This window comes from Primulina eburnea, chromosome 10 (assembly GCF_022965805.1).
Source record: "Primulina eburnea isolate SZY01 chromosome 10, ASM2296580v1, whole genome shotgun sequence".
In the NCBI taxonomy this organism is placed as follows: domain Eukaryota; kingdom Viridiplantae; phylum Streptophyta; class Magnoliopsida; order Lamiales; family Gesneriaceae; genus Primulina; species Primulina eburnea.
The window spans coordinates 6,378,928-6,402,281 of NC_133110.1; the positions used below are offsets into that span (position 1 = coordinate 6,378,928).

Genomic DNA, 23,354 nt, shown 5'->3' on the forward strand with positions numbered 1-23,354 from the left:
AAAAAGTACAACAAAAATAAGAGGGAGAAAACTAAATGCCAACAAGGGGAACGTCGCGCACGAGGGTCGAGGACGAGGAAACCGCAAGAAGATGGAAGTGGAGAACAGAGCAATCCAACCTTCTTTGTTGTCCTTTGCTCGCCGACACTGTGGTGAGGAGAAATTAGAAGCTCCGAGCAAAAGCAAGCCAAGAGTGAGCTATGTCCTCTGCTGCGGTGGAGAGAAGAACGCGTTTCACGGCCGCTGCTCTCTGTTGTGGTGGAAGGCAAAATATGTGACACGTATAGAGTTTTTACCTGCAACCGGGAAAAAACAGGCCCTTTACAACTTATTCATGCTTTCATATAAGTAGATATACACTAGTATTTAACCCGTGCATCGCACGAGATGATATTAATAAAAAATAGTGAAAAATGAATAGATATTTAAATTGAAAAAAATAATATAATAATAAAAAAAAATCGTTAATTTAAAAAAAATTCTTAAATAAAACGCATGTCAATTAATTTTTTTGGCTAATAATCACTATCATATATCAAAATTTTAGATTGTGTTAGTTTAAGGCAATGACATTATGCTTATCGTGTTTAGTGTATTGATTTCGACCACCAACCTTAATACATATTTAATTCTTTAATTTTCGAGAAGTTGTGTATTATTATTTTTTAACATGTGATAAAAAAATATTTTTAAATCACATTCAATAAAATTAATAAAAAATGCTCTTTTCAGAATCCAGTAATTTGATCTTAATCCACATTCACAAATAACCAAGATTTCTCGACTTGGCTTGCTTCATCAGACACTGTCTTTATGCTTGGTTTCAAGAATCGATCAACCAAATATTATGAAAGGTTCAAAAGCAAGCTCCTATTATATTTATATGTGTGTGTCTATATATATATATATATATATATATATATATATATATATATATATATATATATATATATATATATATATATATATAACAATCAGATTTTTAACGAGATATAATAATGTTGTATGCAGGCTCAAAGGCATAAAATAGTAATTTAAATTTTTTTTCAAGTAAACGCGAATACACCTCTTTTTTTGAATATAATGAAAAAATCTCCTCTTTTTTCTTTTGATATCTCCGAGTTTATTAAACGAATTTGTAAAAATTGGGTAGGAAAAATGAAAGTATTCAAATTTTTGTGTGTGTATATATATGGCCTATACCACATCGATGTTCAAATAAGCCTGCACGATAAGTTTTTATCATATCAAAACTATATAACCTTATACATAAGGTCTATGCATATCTTGATGGAATTTTGCCTCAACAAACATACAAGACATCAATATTAATCAAGCGATGAAAATAAACAGTTCGTAATAAATTTACAGTACCGTTAAAACATATTTTTCTCTTCCTTTGAGGTCAATGATGAACGTCTGATTTCCAAGATACAATGGAGGAACATTTAGCAATTTAGCACAAAATCTGCAACATAGATGAATTGAATATACTGTCTCTAAAAGGAAGCTAGTACGAATGAAATATTGTAAGAGGAAAATGTATCTTGAGGTTTTTCCATTTTTTAATTTTGTATTTTATGAGTTGTTGATATTATTTTTTCATTATGTTGTAGAGTACGTCTCATGTGAGACCGTCTCACGGATTGGTCAACCCTACCCATATTCACAATAAAAAGTAATACGCTAAGCATAAAAAGTAATACTTTTTCATGGGTGACCCAAATAAGAGATTCGTCTCACAAATACAACTCGTGAGACCGTCTCACACAAGTTTTTGCCTATGTTGTAATGCCTATTGAAATAGACACTCAAGATATTGTAATGTATTTTAAATCTCAAATCAAGGTTTAAAAGAGAAAAAAATTAATTTTTACAAGGGCATACACCGCACCCTATTCAAGTTTGACTTGGAAAATATATCAATACTCTGTACTTAAGTTTGAATTAAATTTAGAAAATATTTTTAAGCTCGAGTTTATATATTTATTTTACAAAAAATCCTTATTTTTTATATTTAATCATCAAAATATATGATTTACGATAAAATATGGCAAATTAATAATTTAAATAAATATAAAAATTGTCTTCTTATCTTAGAATACACAACTGTAATAAGTGAAAGCTCGAGTTTAAATTGAATTTTGGCCTACTAGCTAGTAACTCTAGAGTTTTTTTCCACTCCATAAATATATGTTTACACTACCATCAACAAATAATTATTCAATATTTATATTATTATTATTTATTATTCGATCAATTTAATGTGATTATTATGTGTCATATCTGAAGTATTTTTTTATATATATTTTTGTTAAATGTTAGCCATTAAGTTATCAACATATATGTCAACTTTCATAAAAAAAAAATGAGAGACTCACGTGATCTAATGATATTAAAATATAAAGAAAAACGCTCTCGATATAGTATAGACTAAACTAATTTAGTACTTCTATTCTTATTGAATGAGAGGTCATATAAGCTACATCCAACATTTAAAATAAATCAAAATTTATTTTATAAGCTACTCGCTTTCCTAAGAATTAGAAATATTCCAAAAAACGTTTGGTGGATCGAAAGAATTTATTCTAAGGGAATTTCAAATTTTTAAAAATTATTTAATGATGTTTTTGGATTGATGAAATTTCAAATTCATTACTTAGATAATTTGAATTACATAGATAAACTAAATTCAAATGAAATTTAATCCACTAATTTTTTTAAAAAAATTACATGCATTTAAAATTCATTACTCAAATATCTTCCATCAAGCTAAAATCCATCGATCCAAACGTAAATAACATATTATACTTTGTACTGTATAACACATAGACTTAGCCTCCTAGAATTCGAATTTTCAAGTGAGACTGGACTTGTAGTCCAGTGATCTCACCCCTGTCAAATTAGCTGGCTCCCAGAGTTCGAATCTCCCCTCCCCCGGCGTGCGTTGTAATAAAAAAAAAATCTAATTTCCAAGTTGTCACCCTACATTTTACTTGATATTATTTTATTGACATATGACACACATTGTAAACTTGATAATATTTTTATAATTAATTTCATTTATATTCAAATCAAGATACTATCATAATAATAAAAAAATAAAATAAAATGTCATATTATAATTTGAAATTATTATTGTAACGTTCCGAAAATTTAAAATTTCACGTGAACCACATGCAAGTTAACGAATTTCTTATGTATTTTATTAAATTGTTTTAACGCATTAAATGCATGATTATTTCATGATTATGTGTTTTAAATCATGGTTTATAAAAGTTTCATGCATAAAGGCTTTTAGTAGTTTTTGCGCTCGAACGAGTAACGAAGATCGGGATAATTAAGGAAAAATGTTTTTATTAAATAATTAATTTTAATTATTTAATATATGGTGTATTAAGTATGATTTTTTGAAAATGGGCATTGTTTGGGTATTTTTACTTATCGAGTTATATTTTAACCGATACACAAATTTTAGCGAGTCAGAAGACTTTTTGAAGGTTCGGACAATATTTTCTAAAACGTACCAAAACGAAATACTTTTCGGAAATATTATTGGGCTTGATGAGTTTATTTTAGTACTTAATGAGCCCCAAAAACCTTTTAACCTTTTAAGTTTTAATTAAAGGCCCATTAGTGTATTATTTGTGATTTAAACATAATAAACTAAACCCTAAACCTAATATCATCAAGTGGCCGCACCCTCCCTCATTCCATCAGCAGCTTTTTCGAAAATATCTAGTAGCCCTCGATTTTTCTCTCAAGTTTTCAAGAAAAATCATCTCCCGCCTCTCTTGTGCACATTCTATGCAAGGATTTCCATGTTTTCGAGCGGTTAAACGTTAAGGCACGCCAGTATCCTTTTTTCTCATCATTCGCTCCATTTATATGTTGATGTAGTTGTATTTGCATGAGAATCTCTTTGATTTATCATGGGGTATTATTTTTGCAAAGTTTTGACATGAAATATGCATGGTTTGTTTCATAACTCACGTTTCTTGTTATTTTTGTGCAAGGGGATGCCAAGTGAGGGTCCTAGGGACTGTTCACGTCAAGGAAATAGGCGTCAAGGGGCTGGAGTCGGCTGAGGGTCGAGACCTAGTGAGGGCCGATGGGTATTTCTTGGATAAATGGATCGTTTGCAGATTGATAGGAAGCTTGGGGCGATCTGACTATGCAAGAGTCATTCCTAACCTTAGAATAGACCCTAGTGGGTCTGAGTCATGGTTTAGGATGGCTCGAACGCTGTAGGACTTGGTCATGAAGCCTATCGAGCGTGAGGGGTGAAGGTTGGTCTCGGTTGGAGTTTTTGGGTGGCTCTCGGGTGTTTGCGCCTTATGGCGTGTATGGGGCTGAGGGATAAGGTCATATCGGTCCAGGAGGGTCCAGGGGTGGTCTAGGAAGAGTTGGCTCAAGGCTGGTCCTTGTCGATTTGGGATAGAGTCGAGAAATCGAGGCTAGGGTAAAACTAGGGTTTCGTGGTAGGTGCGCTGGAAATTTCCAGCAACGTTTCAGACGTGGTTCATAGGTCCTAAGGGTTCTGGAACAAATGATTTAGGGGCTGGTTGTGCAGGTGCAAGTCATGGTTTAAGTTGAGAAAAATTTGGTTAAGTTTAAGGTTGATTCAGGTTAAAACCGAGACCCCAGTCCAAGTTTTAAAACAAATCGTGTAAGTTACAGAACATGCTCGAGGTCACCTCTAGGAAATGCTTATAAATATGTTGTGAGGTGTTTTAAGGAGTTTGGTTGGTTTTGGATCGAAATTCTGAGGTTCAGGGGTAAAATGATCAATTAGGGTTTCCAAGGGCAAAATGATCATTTTGCACCCGAGTCGAGTTTTTAGTCCTGACAGTGCCCTAAACACGATTTGAGATGTTTTAAATGTTTATATTATCATGGATATGATTTTTTATGTAATTTTGAGAAATACGTTGCATGATTGATTTTAAAGAAAATTTACGTATATGCATGATTTTTATAAGTGATGAATATGATTACATGTTTTGAAGGATGATAATTGGTTATGACTAATATGTATATGTATACGATGACATGTAAGGCCAATACTCAGTGGATGAGTAATACTGTCGCTGATGTCCCTGCTGCCGGGTACTATGGTTATACGTAGATGGATCCATCGAATAGAGCTGATACGAAAGTCACAAGTAACTAACCGAATTCAATCAAGAAAATGAACATGTATATGATGATATGTTGAGGCATGTTTTGACATGTTATGCTTTATTACGATACGTTTAAGTTCACGTTCACGTTTTAAGATCATGAAATGTATATTAGTTACAATACTTTTCACTATTGTATGTTATGTATATGTACTCGTTATAACGTTACAGGTGTGTTGAGTCTTTAGACTCATTATGTGTGAATGATACATGTGAGCATATTGACCAGGAGATGGATGTGACGAAGACTGAGTAGGCAGATTTGGATGTGCGCATGCGAACCCGAGGATCGTATTTTCCACACGTTATGTTTTGAGTTAGGGGTGGATGGATATTTTCATGCTCATTCATTTTATTATGTTGATGGTTATCATGATCTGTACACGTTTCATATTTTTTTTATTTTAAATAACGTATGTCGAGTGTTGACGAATTGTCTATTTTTTTTTAAACTGCACTATTTTCAGCTGTTAATTGATTACTTTTATTTTAAAATGTGAAATTTTCAGATACTATTGCATACATGCATAAAGATATAATTTTCGAAAATGAGCTTACAAAAAAAAATTGTATTTATATAGTAAAATGTTTCATTATATTTAAATTATCTCAGTTTATATTTGCAAAAACTAACGAAAAACTAAATTGTAATTTAAAATAATGAAATAAAAACACAAAGTGACTAAACTACCATTTGAAAAAATGAAATATAAAAAACATAAAAAGATAAAATAACATACAATTTAACCATGTTGTGAAACTATGACACTATTTTAACTATGTTTTGAAAATTCTTAATAAATAATAATGTTTAGATTGATTAAATTCAAATTTATGAATTTTAAATATATTTATATGTGTTTTTGTAGTTTGAAAAGACCATAATCTCTAAAGAGTGGGTCTCATGTGAGACCGTTTTACGGATCTTAATCTGTGAGACGAGTCAATCCTACTCATATTTACAATCTAAAGTAATACTCTTAGCATAAAAAGTAATACTTTTTCATGGATGACCCAAATAAGATATTTGTCTCACAAATATTATCCGTGAGACCGTCTCACACAAGTTTTTGTCATCATTAAATACAATAATTCTACGTTTATATATAATTGATGTTAATTAAGATTTATTTCAATTTCACACAATAATAAAATTATTTGAAATTTAATCATATTTTGTTTAACTAATGTATAAATAAATATGACAAAAATTTATGTGAGACAGTCTCAGGGGGCGTATTTTATGAGACGAATCTCTTATTTGGATCATCCATGAAAAAGTATTACTTTTTATGCTAAGAATATTACTTTTTATTGTGAATATTGGTAGGATTGACTCATTTCACAGATAAAGATTCGTAAGACTATCTCACAAGAGACCTACTCAATAAATATTATAAATCAAAATAATAAAAATATAACCAAATTCATATTTTCCAAATACAAGGGATTTATTTGTATCATATATTTGATAAAAGTGTTTTTTTAGAATCATATAAAAGTAAAATTTTAACTATATATAATCTTTTAAAACTACGTGTCTTCGTCGCACGAGCGCAAGATACGTGTCCGATGATATCGTGGACACATTAGCGTCTTGAAAACTCGAAAAAACTCGTTGTCCAGATTGTTCAGAAACTTCGAAGGGTGGCGAATACTGGATTATTGAATTCAACGATTTTATCCGGGTAATGGGTTACTTCTGCTTCTCATAAAAATTGAAGTCTTTTTGCGGCCTTTATTTTTTGTTGGTGTTTTTTCTTGGTACATGGGCAATGGCTGTATTTAGCTGTGCTATTATGTTTCATATGAAGATTGATTCTCAAGAAATTTGTTCTAATTTATTTGTAGAAGAAAAATGTATGGTTGAATTGTGGTAAAAATATGGTTGATCAGATATGTGGTGTTACAGATTTGTTTAATAGATCGATATTGTTTTAAATTTAGTCTCAAGTCGGGCTAAGCAATGGAAAATTAAAGGTTAAAAAAAATGCATTTGATTGTCATCGTTGTTGCTCCTTGTTAAAGCAAATGCACCACTTTTAAAGAGATTGCTGAGAAATAGTTTAGTTTCCAGTTTGTGCTAAGTTCCTGTTAATAATGAAGGCGTGGATGCCAAGAACGTTAAATTCTCCTCTGCTGGTTCACAAATTTTAAGAGACTATCTGTGGAAAATTTATTTGCAACATTGCATAAAATTATTTGAAAATTTTGCCTTCTGTAAGGACTCATAGTACCTTTTAGGCTCACACGGTCCCCCTTAGCCTCTGGTCTTTTTTCTCTTTTTTGCCTTGTTCGATGCTATTAATTAATCTCTTCCATTATATCTTGTCCTACATTTATTGGAAATCACATTTCAACCTGGAATGACTTATCCCTATTCATCTGCTGTTAATAGGTTGTTGTTTGAGAGATCAAGTGCTGTATTGGTCTGACAACAGCTGGCCACAGTATTCGAAATGTGAAAAAGTTGGAAAATTTGAGTGGTCTCTGTATCTGGTTCATGACTGAATAGTTCAGTTTGAATTTCATCTTTGTTGCAAGCTTGATTGATTTTTTGTAGATACGGAGTCCTATCATTGAACGGTGTTGTGGAATGGTGCAAAATGGGTAATCTGTATAGGTGGTGACTGGTGTGCGATACTGTGTGCTCGATACCTTTTCTTATTCGGTGTCTATATTGTTTCGTAGCATTCAATTTTCCTAGGACATGCATATCTGAATAAAATTGTTCTTGGAAACTCTAGTATCGTCCCTTTTCTTTTCCTGTTCCATTAATAACTTATTATGAAATTCCTGCATCTTATTATGTTCAGAAGTCATCAATACGCCTGAACCTTTCTTTTTATCATGCACCAGATAAGAGAGAAGTGGAGCCTGAAGACAAACAGCGAGGTGGATATGACTGAACAGCTACCTTGGTCTCCGGCAACTAGAGATGCTTTGGTCAAAGTGAATATTGAAGCTCCTGTTTCTGGTGATAACGTTGTACCTGCTGGAGGCTTTGGAGCTACAAATGATATAAGCAGTAGCGTTTCATGTGCTGGTGGTTTCACCGATATGGAGGCCCATCTGCACAATGACCAAGAATATGGAGATTTAGATGGTAAAAATTCTGGACCGTCTGCTTCTTTTGAAGATATTCCAGAAGTTCGAAAAATTGATTTTAAAGGCAATGAGAATGTTGGGGAGCATGTCAGCCTCCCTGGAGATTCATGTGAAGCAATATATATGGAAGCTTCTCCCACAGCTGACGAAGTTTTAAGGGCTGGAGGATTTGGAGCTACGGATGATATCAGTAGTTTCCTTCCAGTTGCAAGTGATTTCACTGATTTTGAGGCCCATATTCGTGATGTTGAAGACTATGAAGATTTAGAGAAAGAAACTGCGCGGCCTGGTCTTGGCTGGACTAATGATTCAACTTGAATATGTTGCGATTGCAAGTTTATACTGAATCTCACTTGTTTTGTGATAGATACTACTTCCTTCTACATAAAAGTCCTTTTTAAAAGTTCAAGTGATCTGTTTGTCAATGACTTCTGCTTTCCTTTATGGACTTACAGCTGATTCAGCCTTACCCTTGAGAACAATGCATCTTGTCTTTGAAATAGCTCTTTAAACATTAACTAGAATTTAATTTAATATACTCTATGGTATTATTAACAAAGCATAAAAGCGAATTATTGCTTTATCTCTGAGATCAGAAGTTAATATCATAACCTGAAATGCAATATATTCCTTGCTTTTGAAGGTGAAGTCCTCAAAAGTGGAAATGCCAGCATAATACTGTGTTGTGACTGAGATTGAGAATACGAAGTTCTACATTTATCACATTTTATGAAGCTGTATCAATGTTCCTTGAGCTATAATAATACAGACTGATGTATCTTTAAGGTTACTTCTGGTCAAAGGAATACGCTCTTCAAAAGATTCCTTGTCCAGGAGCTAAAATTCCGAGGGGATCATAAGTCAATTTCCTTCTGAAGAAAGCTTCCCAGTGAATGCCAAAGTGAAGCTTTCCATTCTTCTTGTGAGAGCTATAATGAGGCAAGTACTGTTTGATCACCAGACTTGACATTTCACAAAACTTCAAGATTCTGTTGTTTTTTGAGACAGAATGTGACAGTCTAGACCATCTTTTCCGGTGGAAGATGGTCTTTCCGAAGATAGGAATGCGACTAGGTAGAAAACATCCTCCTCAGGACCTACAAAAATGAAATATGCTCGAAATCAAATAACATTTTTCGAAATGATGTCGCCGTCACAAACTTGCAAATTTTGAGCATAAGTGTATGAAATAAGGTGTTGAATAAAATTAGAAAGTATTACGTTTAGTATTCTCAGAATTCGTAGTTATCAACCGATATAATATGCTTCATGTATGCTAGCCAAACCTGACCAGTTTTCTTTCTTTCATGATCAAAAAATTATGATGATTGAAATGATTTTAGCCAACCACCATAAGATTTGTCAATAATTGCATCCAAGAAATTGTGTTAATTATTGAAAACCACAAAATGATCTATAATCTATGGAGTAATTGTAGTCGATACTGATAGTGGCTGGTGATAAAATTGTAACTTGACCCGCCGATCTCAAACATGATCTCATATTAAATTGGAGATCTTCGTATCAAATCAACTACAAATCATCATGAAAATGAATGTGTATTATAAGGCTCAAAAGTTATACTTTTATAAAGAGAGAATAATTTGGTGAATATAATTGCTATAGATTCACTATGCCAACCATATCAGCGAACATATAATTGGAAGGTTTGATGCGGAATGTGGAGACGTAGCCAATAGCAAAGTCATGATTTGTGGATTTTAATAATATATAGATAGATAAATTAATTCAATATGCAAAATATTTTAACAATTTAATTTTACCTTGTAGTCATCAATCGTTGTTGTTAGTTCAAGTAGTGCCGGATGAGTGTGACGCTGTTTGGCCCATTACGTTTGGTGGAAAAATGTGATGTGTTGAGAAGATTAGCCTTGAAGCAATAGTGATAGATTTGATTGACCATCCAAAGATATCGTGTCTGAATTATTGTATGATTTAAAAATATGATATTGTTCGACATTAAGCTTTTGATCCTACGACTGGTAATCGAGTTGATTTCGTATTTTCGATTTTCATATACGGGAAGGTGGCGTACTTGTAAAGAGGTTGGAACGTGGCAATCCGAGAGTGAATAAATGTATCATGGTTTTTAGGTCGAGCTTCATTGAAGTATGAGTTCACATGATAAATCAAAGTGCCTCTCGCACGTCTATCTCGAATTTTAGTGCCTCTTGCAATATATCCAATTATGCATACTAAATATTAAATAAGAGCAACTTAGTCATATTTTAACTTTTTTATTTTTCTAATTTATACTTAAATCAGAAGTAGTGAACATATTTAAATCACAAAATACATAATATTTACATGTCTTAGGAGTATCCGACTCAATATTATGGGTATATCCGTGCATGCTCGGCTGGTGATGCATAGATATGTAGAGTTGGTGCTGAAGGGTCACTTTCTTGCCACATTGCTGCATTTTATCTATTTGTCTTCAACAGTTGTGTATCCCAGGTAACTCGCAGACGGTACATACCCGAAATCTCCATCACCACAAGATAAAGATCGTATGAATCCATCAAAATTTAATATGAGCATTGAATAAATTTTAAAGTTCGCCGAAGTTCAAGAATTTCACCCTTGTTGGGCATCATGAATAATAAATGCATTTAGCATAAGTACTCGGATGCAGATAATGGCATTCAAGAATTTAGATGAATGTGTAAACTTACACTTGGAATAATAACGAAGGCAGAAATGTTTCACACTAGATATTGAAAAAACCAAAAGAAACGACTTCATTGTTTTGAAGAGATTAGTATTGAAAAGAGTATTTGTTTATTTGAATTCTGAGCTAGTCATCATAGTTGGAATCCAAGCGTGTTTGGATGGAGTCATGGAAAGAAACAAACATGAAAGGACATGGAAAGGTGGATAAGCCTGGTTGAGGTTACCGGCCATCTTAGTGACTTATTTGCAACCACTACAATCTACAGGAGTCGAGCACTTAGACACAAGCACAATGTTTCTCCGCTGTGTCGCCACATGGAAGAACGAACTTCATGGTTATTAAAATCATGAGACTAATCATACTTATAAGATGAAACCCACATTTTATTGAAGTGAAATTTAGTGCTCTAAAATATAATAGACAAGAATCTAAATATCTAAAAGAAATTATAGCTTATAATAATATCAAATGCCATCAGGAGAAAATACTCATTAGTACGTATGCGAAAAGAAATCACAAATGTAATCTTGCATTTCATCTTGGATTTACTATCCATACATTTAAGATGTGCTTAAGAAGATGCTTTGAGCTTCTACAAGTGAACCAAGCTTAGGGCTTTGTTGATAAGGCGCATGCTTCAGAAAAGGGCTACGACTTAAATTGTTTTGTAGACGCAATGCAAAGCCTGAATCTTGAGCCTACGCCTTGTGTGCTTTTAAAGTACGATAATTGAGTTCTAATTGATAAGGGTATGTCACACTTGAAGTTGTGAAATTTTGTGTGGACCTTGATTACTACACATGTGTCATGGTGACATGATACAACAGTAACTAAATGCTCACGTTTACATTCAAAACTCAAGTCAATAAATTAGTTTATACAAGAACACACAACATTGAATGCCAAAGATCAGTTGCTTGTATATGTAATTCAGTTGAAATTCAAACTACCAAAATTTTTTGAAATAACAAATACTGATCTTATTCACGTATAAAGTAATCCTCAACTAGTAAATGAGAAAAATTTCCAAGTAAACCAGTGTCTCGGCTCACCTTCTGAAGGCTTATGATGATTCAACAGCAGTCAAAGATTTGAGCTTCTTTGGCGGAGGATTACCTCCAGATATCACCACATACAAATAGAAGCACAGCATTGCAGCACTAGTGCAAATTGAAGAAACGAAATAGTTTATTATTACATAATAAAGTAGATAAAGATCAATCATAAGACCATGTTGTACCTGATGACCGTGCTCAAGCCCGTTGGAAATAATTTTTTAGTCTGCAAAAATCAACATTTTTAAGATAATTGTGGAATATACGAAAAACCATAGAAGGAATGATAATGTGAAGTCTAATGAATTACCAATGCATATGTCTGACAATTGTTCCACAGAAGAGCCAAAGAGAGCACTGCATAATGATAAAGAGGGAAGATAAATTAATACATATGAATACCCAAAAAAAAAGAAACTTGTAAACTTATTATTAGATGTATTCCATCTCAAATGCGGATTCCTGAACCAAAACATAAATATAGAAAAACATCCCAAATACAAGGTCAGTTTGGCGAGCTTAAGCTTGAGCTTGGACTCAAGCCACATTGTTTACAGACACAAGTTCAAATGCATCTCAACTTAGATTGTGGAGAATGCTCTAGATGCATATCACATTGTACTAGTGACCAAATGAGATGTTACGCAATAAAAAATTAAAAAGAAGAAACATTATACAATTGCATCGAACATGGGGAAAATCGAAATAATGATTCCTTACACAGGAAATAGGTAATCACCTGATTGTCCCAGTATAAATGGTAGGCTGGATTTTCCTTGTCTCCAAACCTTCAAACTATACAAGCTGAGGGCCAGTAGAGCACCTCCGAAGAGCACACCAGTGCTTAAATTAACAGGGTTTCTTGTGAAAATAAAGCCTACAAGTCCCCCGCTTAGAACAATCCCACCTGAGGTTAAGAGATCCCAATTACTGAAACCAAAACAAACTTACGCAAATCCAACATCAACTGCAATATTAGGTTTAACTTTTATATTCTGGGTAAATGTTGGGAAATGTTTTTGATAACTAGTTTTAGGAGATAAAAAGGTATGTTTGATATCATTTTATGTGGAGACAGTTTTTACTGTGCATGCATATGAAATTGCGTAGATTTTAATGGGAAAATATGATTTAAATTATGTTTCAATTGCTAACTATGGGATCATATTCAGTGATATGAAAATATAATATATTTGATTAAAATATTGTATAATCATAGAGAATTTTTTAGAATTGGAGAAAAGTAGAATGAAATTTAAGGATTATGTTGGAAAGCGTAGAATCGATATAAATGTGCTACTGGGAAAAGGATTCAAAATAAGGGGATGATACTTGATTTTATTTTGGGGAATCAAAATTGGTTTGGGAAATTAAAAGCAACCATTTTGAATAATTTTTATATTACAGAAACATGCAAACTAAGGTTTGTCAAAGGAGAAGAAATTCGACACAAAACTCTAACTCGAAAAATAACTTACCGAAGGGAATTCCAAGACAAAAGTCGTGAATCTTGGCTGCCCTCTTTGGTTCGCTGGTGACTTGATCTTGTATGTGCCCATTTGTCACTTCTTCAACGGTACAACCTTCTTTAACAGCATATGAATTTACAGAATTTCTATCATTTGATGTTGATGTGTCTTCTATGTAACTTGGCGTAGTTTCATTTTCCAAGCTGTATATTTTTGTGTGATGAATCTCACAGGTTGTAAATGTCGGAATCTGAAAATAAGACATCTGGAGTCAACATCAAACTTAAGAAAAAACCAGAAACCTCGTCAATTTTGTAGCTGCCTCCATACTTTAGGCATCGAATATGACATTGCATATTTTGTGACCGAATAAAGAAAGCAACAAGTCTTCTTCTTTGTTTTCAAACAGAGAAAAATCATGTTCGTGGAAGAGTATAGTCAATTTATTTGTCATTCAGAAGAGATCTTAAATAGAACAACAAAACATCAAAAATCATGAAAACAATCTACAATCATGGAAGATCTTGAGTAGGTAGGTACCTGGTGGGCTTTCAACAGAGTTAAAACTCACCACATATTTTTCTGTTGAATGAAAATCATGTACAGATCAACATAAACAGGCTTCCCAAATGTTGTTAACATGCCATCATTCCGATGTCATAGAACTCGCTTCTTTTAACTATGTAAAATGATTCTAATGCATCAGCAGACATGTCATGAAGAATCTCCATTTTACCTTCTAGGGAATTAATCAAAAAAATTCTTGTACCATGTTTCAAACATCACGATTGAGAAAAAACACTTAAATGGTTTCTGCAAAATAATATGGCGGACATTTGAGAAGAACGTATCCTCTTATTTTCTTTATAATAAAGTTGTTGATTGGTATACGCTATATAGATCGAAGGAACAAAATCAAATCCCAACAAATCTGGGAAATATCCTATCTTACCAATAATATAAAATCCTAGTCTAAATTAAACTTTATAAAATCCTATCTGCTCGACACTCCCCCTCAAGTTGGTGGGAAGATATCTATCATGCCCAACTTGTTCACTTGTTCTTCAAACGTTTATTTGGATAAGCCTTTGGTTAAGGTGTCAGCAACTTGTAGTAAGCTTGGAACAAAAGGAATACAGATTACTCCGTCTTCAAGCTTTTTTTTTATAAAATGCTTGAGAATTTCGATGTGCTTAGTTCTCTCATGAAGAACTGGATTGTGAACAATGCTGATAGTTGTCTTGTTATCACAACACAACTTTATGGGAAAATTCACTGTCAACATTAGATCCTCCTTGACTCGTTTGAGCCACAATTCTTCACACACTCCTTTTGCCATGGACCTAAATGTTGCCTCCGCACTGCTTCTTGCAACTACCTTTTGCTTTTTGCTTCTCCATGTTACCAAGATGCCCCACACAATGTGCAATATCTAGAGGTTGATCTTCAATCATTGACTGATCATGCCCAATCAACATTTGTATGCCAACTTCTCGTTCCTCATTTTTTTCAAGGAAATACTTCATCTGCCTTTAGTTTTTGCTTTTGGACACCATGACTCTTTTTTAAGCCCTTGCTACCTTCATTCCAAGGAAATATTTCAACTGCCCCAACTCTTTTGCCAAGCTATTCTTAAAACCTGTTTATCTCCACTATATCATCATATGTCAATATGTACCATCGACATAGACAATCAATACTAAAATATTTCCGTCACTGGATCTTTTTGTGAAGACAGTATGATCAGATTGTCCTTGATTGTAGTATTGGCTTCTCACAAATTTTGTAAATCTTTCAAACCATGCTCTGGGAGACTGTTTCAGTCCATAGAGTGGTTTTTAAGTCTACACACATATGGTCAAAACAGATCAGTAAATCTGGGTGGTGGTTCAATGTACACAATTCCTCTTCTAGATCATCGTTTAGTAATATGTTCTTAACATTTAGCTAATTTAGTGGTCAATCTAGATTTGCAGCAACATAAAGAATAATTCGAATTGTGAGTTTAGCTACTGGTGCGAAAGTTTTCGTGTTGTCAACTCCATATGTTTGGGTGAAGCTTTTGGCAACCAAACATGCTTTATACTATTCCAAAGATCCATAAGAGTCGTATTTTTGGGAAAATACTCACTTACACCCTATAACAGATTTCCCAATTGGTAGATCAGTCTTCTCCGGGGTAGAGTTCTTTTCTAGAGCTCTCATCTCCTCATAAATCGTCTCTCTCCATTTAGGTATCACTTGAGCTTCCAGGACATTGTTAGGAATCCTAATGGCATCTAACTGAGAGACAAAAGAACAATACGAACATAAAATATTTTAATAAGACACAAAGTTTGAAATTGGGTGTTTTGCGCATGATCGAATGCTTATTCTCAAGGCAACAGGAAGATCGATATTGTTGCAAGAAATGTCGAGACATCATTCCGAGTTTCATGATCAAGCCCATGAGTTGAATCATGGTGTTATTGCATGACAGGTTCTCCCCTTTTCTTAACACCACTGTTATTTCTATAAACTAACCATTTGAAATGTTTCTCACTTGTCTCCACTGTCGTGTCAAAGTGATAAAAAATTGGTTCAAATCTAGGCAAGTCAAATACTTCATAGGTTCCAAGTTCTACATTAAAATCAGACTCAGTTAAGTGGTCATTTTCACTAACTTTGGACTCCTCCTGAAGATGAGAGGAGTAAAATGACCGACCTTCAAAGAATTTTACATCCATGGAGATAAAAAAATTGCAAAACGCTTATATCCCCATTGGTTTGAAGGATAACCAACAAGAATACATTTCCGTGCCTTTGGGTCCAGTTTCGAAATGCTAGGATAAAGGTTGTGAACAAATGCTAGACTACCAAATATTTTTAGAGGGATTTTGGTGATAAGGCGCATATTGTGAAAGCCTTTTTGAAAAATATTAATGGGGGATCGGAAATTCAAAATCCTAGATGAAAGTCTATTTATCAAGTAGGTGGCAGTCAAAACTGCCTCTCCCCAAAGATATTTCTGAACTTTAGTTTCAAAACTAACCGTTCGAGCAACTTCAAGAAGATGTTGTTTTTGCGTTTGACCACACCACTTTGTTGAGATGTACGGGGACAAGAACTTTGTTGAATAATCCCTGGCTCTCGAAAAAACTCTCCTAGCATAATATTAAAGTATTCCCTCTCATTATCACCCCGAGAAATTTTGATCCTAGTCCGAAATTGAGTCTGAACCGTTTTGAAAAAAAATTGAAAAGTGATTCCTTCATTAGACTTATCTTTCAAAAGGAATACCCAAGGCAGCTATGAATGGTCATCAATAATAGACACAAACCACGGTTTATCAGTAATTGTTTTTACTTTGCATAGTCCCCAAACGTCACTATGAACATAGTAAATGGTGCGGACTTTTTATAATGTCGAGGAAGCAAAATGATGTTTGGTTAACTCACAAATTCACAATGCAAAGTAGTAATATTTTATTGATAAACAACTTGGGAAACAATCTTTATAAAATAAAGTTTGGACGACCTAACCGACTATGCCATAATAAAATATCATAGACACTAGAGTACAGGGGCGGAGCCAGGATTTAAAATTACCTGGGGCTGGCTCTGTCCCATGCAGTATTTAATAAAATAAATAATTAACTAAAAAAATTAAAATAAAAATATGTAAACATTGACTTCATGAAAACATAGAACAAGAGTATTTAATATTTAAGACCTTCAAAAACATGGATTTAAAACACTACTGAATATAAATTTGAAAATCACATTTACATAATTCTGAATTTTTCCAAAATTCCTACAAAATTCCATAAATTCGCATTTATATTTTCTATAGCATCTAAATATCTAAATAATAAATAATCAACACCAAAAATCGACAATAGTCAATATAAAATCTGGAAATTCGAAATAATGCTCAAATAAATTCTAAAAAATTATCAATATCATCAATCGGCTCAAAATAGTAACTACAATAAAAAATTTAATATATATCAATTATCGGAGTTAAAAAAAACCAAAATACCCAAATTTTGAAATAGTAAAATATGAAATTATCTTTAAAATTCGAAATCTAACGAAGAACAACAAGAACGAGCGGTAGAAAGTCTAACATTAAGATTTTCTCATATTTTCGGTGAAAACGGCGACCAATGGGCGACGGCTGATTTCAAGACGACAAAGAAACTTCGAAAATTTGGTATTAAAAAAAAGCTTATTCCGTGGGCTTTCCGAATCTACAATCAATTTTAAAACTGACGACCGATTATGAAGTTACGGCAATTTGAAGTAATCAAAATTGTGATGATTTGAGAGAGAAGAATAGAGAAGTTAAAAAAGAAAAAAATACAAATTGAGGCTAATCAACAAATTTTTTAAAATAAAACATATTTATTTTTTAAAAAAAAAATTTAGGGGGGGCTGGAGCCCAACCCAGCCCCCTTAGTGCCTCCGCCCTTGCTAGAGTAGAAAACAAAGTTGAGACACTTGTTCTAATCACGTTTTCCGAGAAAAGATTGGGCACCAAGAGAGTAAAGGCCACCATCATGTCTAGTATTGCCAATCATCATCCACAAGGCCAAATCTTGAATTTCACAATGAGAAGACAGAAATACGACCTGACATTTGAGATCAAAAGTGAGTTTGCAAATTGCGAAAGGGAGAGTGTAATACATTTGTAAGGGTAAAAACAGAAGAAATAACAACAGTTCTTTTTCCCCGCAACAGATGCAAATGAGCCATTTGCAATTTTAAACTTTTGGTTTCCGGCACACGGAACATATGAGGAAAAAATGCGATGATCATGTCATATGATCTGTTGCACCTGAATCTAAAATATAGGCGATGTTAGCGATTGCATTTGAAATATTTGCACAAGAATAAACCTGTTTGGGCCAAGGAACATGAAGGATTGGATCTTTTGTGAGGAAGGCAGTCTGAGGATGACGAGGGCATTCCAGAATCTTCATCACCTGCTTGAAGAGCACGACCACTAGTGTTTGACCTGTTGCTGCCAAACTTTTTCTTAAGATGGGCTGGTTTACCGTGTATTCTCCAGCATGTGTCTATAGTGTGCCACAGTTTCTTGCACTTTTCACAGAACAATTTGCCCCCAGATCCCATCTCCCGACTCACGAAGGTCAAACCTTCAGATTACACCGCGAGTTCAATATGCATCACTTGGCGACGAGTTTCGTCACGGCGGACCTCGGAAAACACTTTCCGAAGGCTGGGTGCCCAAGTACTTGGCCTCGAACCTCGTCCAATTCCTTATTTAACCACTCAAGGAAGACAAACATTTTGTTGAAGTCCAGTTTTGTCTTGCATCGCGAACAGTTCTTGCTGCTCTCCCACTCATCGAAATCAAGAAGGTCCAATACCTGTCATAGAATCATTATCTCGTTTAAATATGTCATGACATCCTTGATGTCTTGTTGCATCTCTCATAAACGATTAGCTCGTACAGTTGGGAGTAATTTTCAGCATCGGAGCAAGTTTCTCGGACTGCCTCTTAAACATCACGAGCCGTGGGTAAAAACATGAATGGTTTTCCAATAGCCGGTTCCATAGAATTGATTAATCATGTCGTGACCAACGAATTCTCGAAACGCCACTGCTTGTATTTTGAGTCTGTCGAACTTGGGCCTTTCACTTGCATTTATAAACCTTAGTTTGCCTTTGCCATCAATCACAAGTCAGACTGATTGTGCCCACTCCAAGTAATTATTTACATTCAATTTGTGGTTCGTTATTTGAAGAGAAGAATTTGATGGAGCGATAGTTGAATGGGTTCGTTGGAACCGGGCCGACCATGGCTACTTTAAAATTCAAGGTCGATCCTTATCTCCGTTACCACATAGAATAATATGGCGAACATTCAAGAAGAACATACCCTCTTATTTTTTGATAATAAAGTTATTGATTGGTACACTTTATATAGATCAAAAGAACAAAATCATATCCCAACAAATAAGTGCTCGAAAGTTTCTCTTTTTGCCAAGAGAAATCATAATAATCTTTCCCAAGTGTGATTAGATCATCTCAGAAATTCCAAATGCTCAACTTAATAGTGGGGTATATTGATTATTGAATAATCCAGTGGAAAAAATATCCTAAAATTAATACTCTTGAATCGGTAAGACAATTTTTTTTTTGATAGAAAACTAGAATATTATATATTAATAATGATTTGGTTTACAATTGATCGCGGATAAGAAATCCGCTGTCAACTAACTCCAACGTCATCATATTCTAAACTGTAAGGCCTTCAAAACTAATGGCCCGACCTAACAAACTTCCAATCTCTAACTACATCTGTTACACATAAATGACCGAATTTTTGCAAGCTCGTCGTCCATATTGCAATTCTGAATTTTACTTTGTCCCATACATGATCGACCGACTCTTGTTCATCTTCAAATATTCTTCTATTTCTTTCCAACCATAAAGACCAAAAAACCCCATGAATAATCATCTGCCAGAATTCCTTCAGTGATGCTGGCGGTGGGCATTCGGAGTCAGCATCTAATAGATCATTAGCCTGATTCGGAAATGCCCATTGAACTCCCATTCTCTTTGAACTTTGATCCATATGCACCGAGCGAAAGAGCAATGTATTAGGATGTGGTCCTGGCTTTCTTCCTCGTGTCGACATAAGCTGCACCATTGAGGCCGTAGAGCACAACTCCTCCATCTTTTTTGCATCTTGTCACATGTCGGCAGCTTCCCCAAAGCGACGATCCACGAGAAAATCTTAACCTTTTGTGGTACATTTACTTTCCAGATATATGTGAAGTAATTGAAATGTGGAAATTCTGAATTGTTGAAAAAAGAGCTGTAAAAAGACTTGACAGAGAACAACCCCGACGAATCCCCCAACCAAACTCTATAATCCCCCAAACCTAAATTCAATCTAACTCCTTGTAAGACTCCTGACAGAATGACGAACTCTCGTAACTCCTCGTCGTTTAAATCTCTCCTAAACCTAATATCCCAAATCAATGAAGAGGAACCCCCCGTATTAGAGACCTGATAGAAATGACCGATCGTTTTGTTATTTGTGGTAGAAATACGAAATAATGAAGGAAATTTGTCCATAAATGACTCCCCTCCCTCCCAGATGTCCTCCCAAAATCTTATGCGATTACCCTGATTTGGCACCCCTCTAATTAGTTGGTGAAAAGACTCGTAAGACCGAGAGATACACTTCCACGGACTTTTAAATGTCGTTTTCTCCGCCAACCCCAGATCCCACCCATTTTCATTCAAACCGTACTTGCTTTTGATAATCTTTTTCCACAACGTTCCCCTCTCTGTCGAGCATCTCCACCACCACTTTCCTAGTAGTGCCTTGTTTCTGAGATTGATATTCCCCAATCCCAAACCTCCTTTTTCCTTTGGTTTACACACATGTTTCCAACCTACCACATGACAATGTTTATCTCCTTCGTCACCATCCCACAAAAAATTCCTCATTAACTTTTCCAATTTTGCTGCCACATTTTTCGGTACTTTGAATAGGGACATAAAATAAGATGGCAAGGCGCAAAGGACGGACTTAATCAAAATGAGACGCCCACCTCTAGATAGATAGGCTTTCTTCCAGCTGGCCAATTTCTTCGACATTTTTGAGATAACAGGTTCCCAAAACTCCATCTTTGAAGGATTTCCTCCCAATGGTAAGCCTAAATACCTGATCGGCCATGACCCTTTTAATCCCCCAAAAGTAGCAGCCATCTCATCCACTTCCTCATCCGGGTAATTCAATCCGAGCACAACACTCTTCCCCATATTTATTTTCAGTCCAGATCTAATTGAAAAACTTTTGAGAATGTTTACTATGACCAACAAGTCCAGCTGTGAGCTTGCGAAGAAAAGAACATCATCTGCGAACTGTAAGTGTGAGATTTGCAGCTTATCCTTTCCAATTTCGAACCCCTTAAACTCATTAGCTTCCCTCGCCTTATCCACCATTCTTCCCAACACATCTACAACAATATTGAAAAGAAATGGTGATAGTGGATCCCCTTGTCGTAGCCCTCTTTCCCCTTTAATTTTCCCACAAGTTCTCCCATTGACAAATATCGAGAAAGAGACCGTAGATACGCATCCCCTAATCCACCTCCTCCATCGCTCCCCGAATCCCTTTTTAAGTAGTGCAAGATCTAAAATTTGCCAGTCGACATTGTCATATGCTTTTTCTAGATCAACCTTAAGCACCCATCCCTTTTTCCGCTTTTGACGATATTCTTCCACCATCTCATTCGCAATAAGACAACAATCAAGTATCTGTCGTCCTTTGATAAATGCACATTGGTTTTCTGCTATGGTGTTATCCAAAACCCTTCTCAATCTATTAACCAGAACCTTGGACAGAATTTTATACAAGCTCGTGACCAAGCTAATAGGTCGGAAATCCTTAAGTATTGCATTCAATCAATGGACTATCCATCCAAATCAAAGTGACTACACAAACCTATACATGTCAAATGCATTTTACCTTCACCTAAATTATCTTCAGCCGAATTTTAACAAGCAATTTATGTTAGAAAGGAAGTTACCAAGTTGCTGGGTTAAGACGGACACATTACAGGTACATATAACCAAAACCATATGAATGAGCCTAATGGAGGAATGCAAGATGCATCAGTTCATAACGTGAAAAGGATAAAAAGCCAAATAATAGTGAGAATAAAAACTAGTCATTGGATTATCAAAAAAATAAAAATACTAGTCATGGGGGGATAAGAACAAAGGCTTCGAAAGGATCCAGAAAAATTTCGTCGAAACACGTATGCTTGAATCCCCAGACTCTATAACACTAGTAAATAAAACCAAAAGACACCACCATGCATCCTCCTGACTAACTTCGGAAGATACTCGCAAACACAGTCGTCATCACCGTTCAATGCCTACTATGCAAAAACAGTGCATACTTGGAACTTCTCCCTTAAATTACTACATTTTTCTCGAACCCCAGATTCTGTAGACTAGAAAAAAAATGAAATCTTGAATTCGAAATAACATTTAGTGCAGATAAACAGAAAACATTTACCGAGTCCCCCAAAATTCTCCACACAACAACAGAATCAACATCAAAGTCACCGAATCATAACAAATTTCGCACTCATATCATATCAATCATAGTTATAAACACGTATAATCTAAAAAAACACCTTTACGGCGCCGAAATTGGCAGGGCGGTGGTAACGTCCGTTGCCGAGTTTCCACCGGCGATTGCTCATAATAGATGAGAAACATGAAATCTGAGAAATTGAAGACGACATGTTCTATTCTGAGAATTGAGATGAATGATTGTGTCTGGAACCGTAGGAGGAGGAAGCTGGTCGGCAGAAGACCTTATAAATCACTTTTAGCCCTCTGATGTTTTGATTATATTTTGTTTCGCCCCACTAATTATTATTATTTACTAAATTCTCTTATTATTATTAATATATTATTTTGGCAAGCTCCACTAATGTTGACCACGGTAAGTACAATTTGGTAAACACGTAAGTTTGTTAAAACAATTTATATTTAAATATATTTTATGAGCATATTTATATTTAATTAATCATAAGATTAACCTCGAAAAATGTTTTAGAACATTAATTATTTTTCTATATCTACGAATATTTTCGTTAAGTTGTGTTTGGATAAAATGATTTTAAGTCAATGCTCCCATCGCAGCGGTTCTTTCGCTCTAGGCGTGCCCATGTGATATCCACGGTTTATTTCATCCTACTCATGTGAGCATTGTCTTCATGATTTGATGAATGACCAAGATTTGTCCATGCATATATAGGACCCACTTTTTTTTTGAAATTGTATGTATGACAAGATCTTACCCG

General features: G+C 34.6%; 2 protein-coding genes across 10 annotated transcripts; one reads left to right on the top strand and one right to left on the bottom strand.

Moving 5' to 3' along the window:
• The first annotated feature begins 6,737 nt into the window (after positions 1-6,737).
• Positions 6,738-8,829, top strand: LOC140842855 (uncharacterized). 8 transcript variants are annotated; one of them, XM_073211053.1, is made up of 3 exons: positions 6,738-6,871; positions 7,582-7,809; positions 8,050-8,829. In XM_073211053.1, the coding sequence occupies exon 3, from the start codon at positions 8,085-8,087 to the stop codon at positions 8,607-8,609; it is 525 nt and encodes a 174-aa protein (XP_073067154.1). In that variant the 5' UTR covers positions 6,738-6,871; positions 7,582-7,809; positions 8,050-8,084; the 3' UTR covers positions 8,610-8,829. The 8 variants fall into 8 exon arrangements, with proteins under 8 accessions (XP_073067154.1, XP_073067150.1, XP_073067151.1 ...); XM_073211049.1 differs by having other exon boundaries at positions 7,582-7,806; positions 8,043-8,829; XM_073211050.1 differs by having other exon boundaries at positions 7,582-7,793; positions 8,043-8,829.
• Positions 8,830-10,538: 1,709 nt separating this feature from the next.
• On the bottom strand, positions 10,539-22,856 carry LOC140842853 (protein FATTY ACID EXPORT 1, chloroplastic-like). Of its 2 annotated transcripts, XM_073211047.1 has the most exons (7): positions 22,680-22,856; positions 13,520-13,760; positions 12,781-12,948; positions 12,352-12,398; positions 12,227-12,267; positions 12,039-12,146; positions 10,539-10,798 (listed from the first exon to the last, which is right to left on the bottom strand). In XM_073211047.1, exons 1-6 carry the CDS (start codon positions 22,788-22,790, stop codon positions 12,050-12,052), a joined length of 705 nt encoding a protein of 234 aa, XP_073067148.1. In that variant the 5' UTR covers positions 22,791-22,856; the 3' UTR covers positions 10,539-10,798; positions 12,039-12,049. The 2 variants fall into 2 exon arrangements, with proteins under 2 accessions (XP_073067148.1, XP_073067147.1); XM_073211046.1 differs by lacking the exon at positions 10,539-10,798 and having other exon boundaries at positions 11,814-12,146.
• Positions 22,857-23,354: the final 498 nt, after the last annotated feature.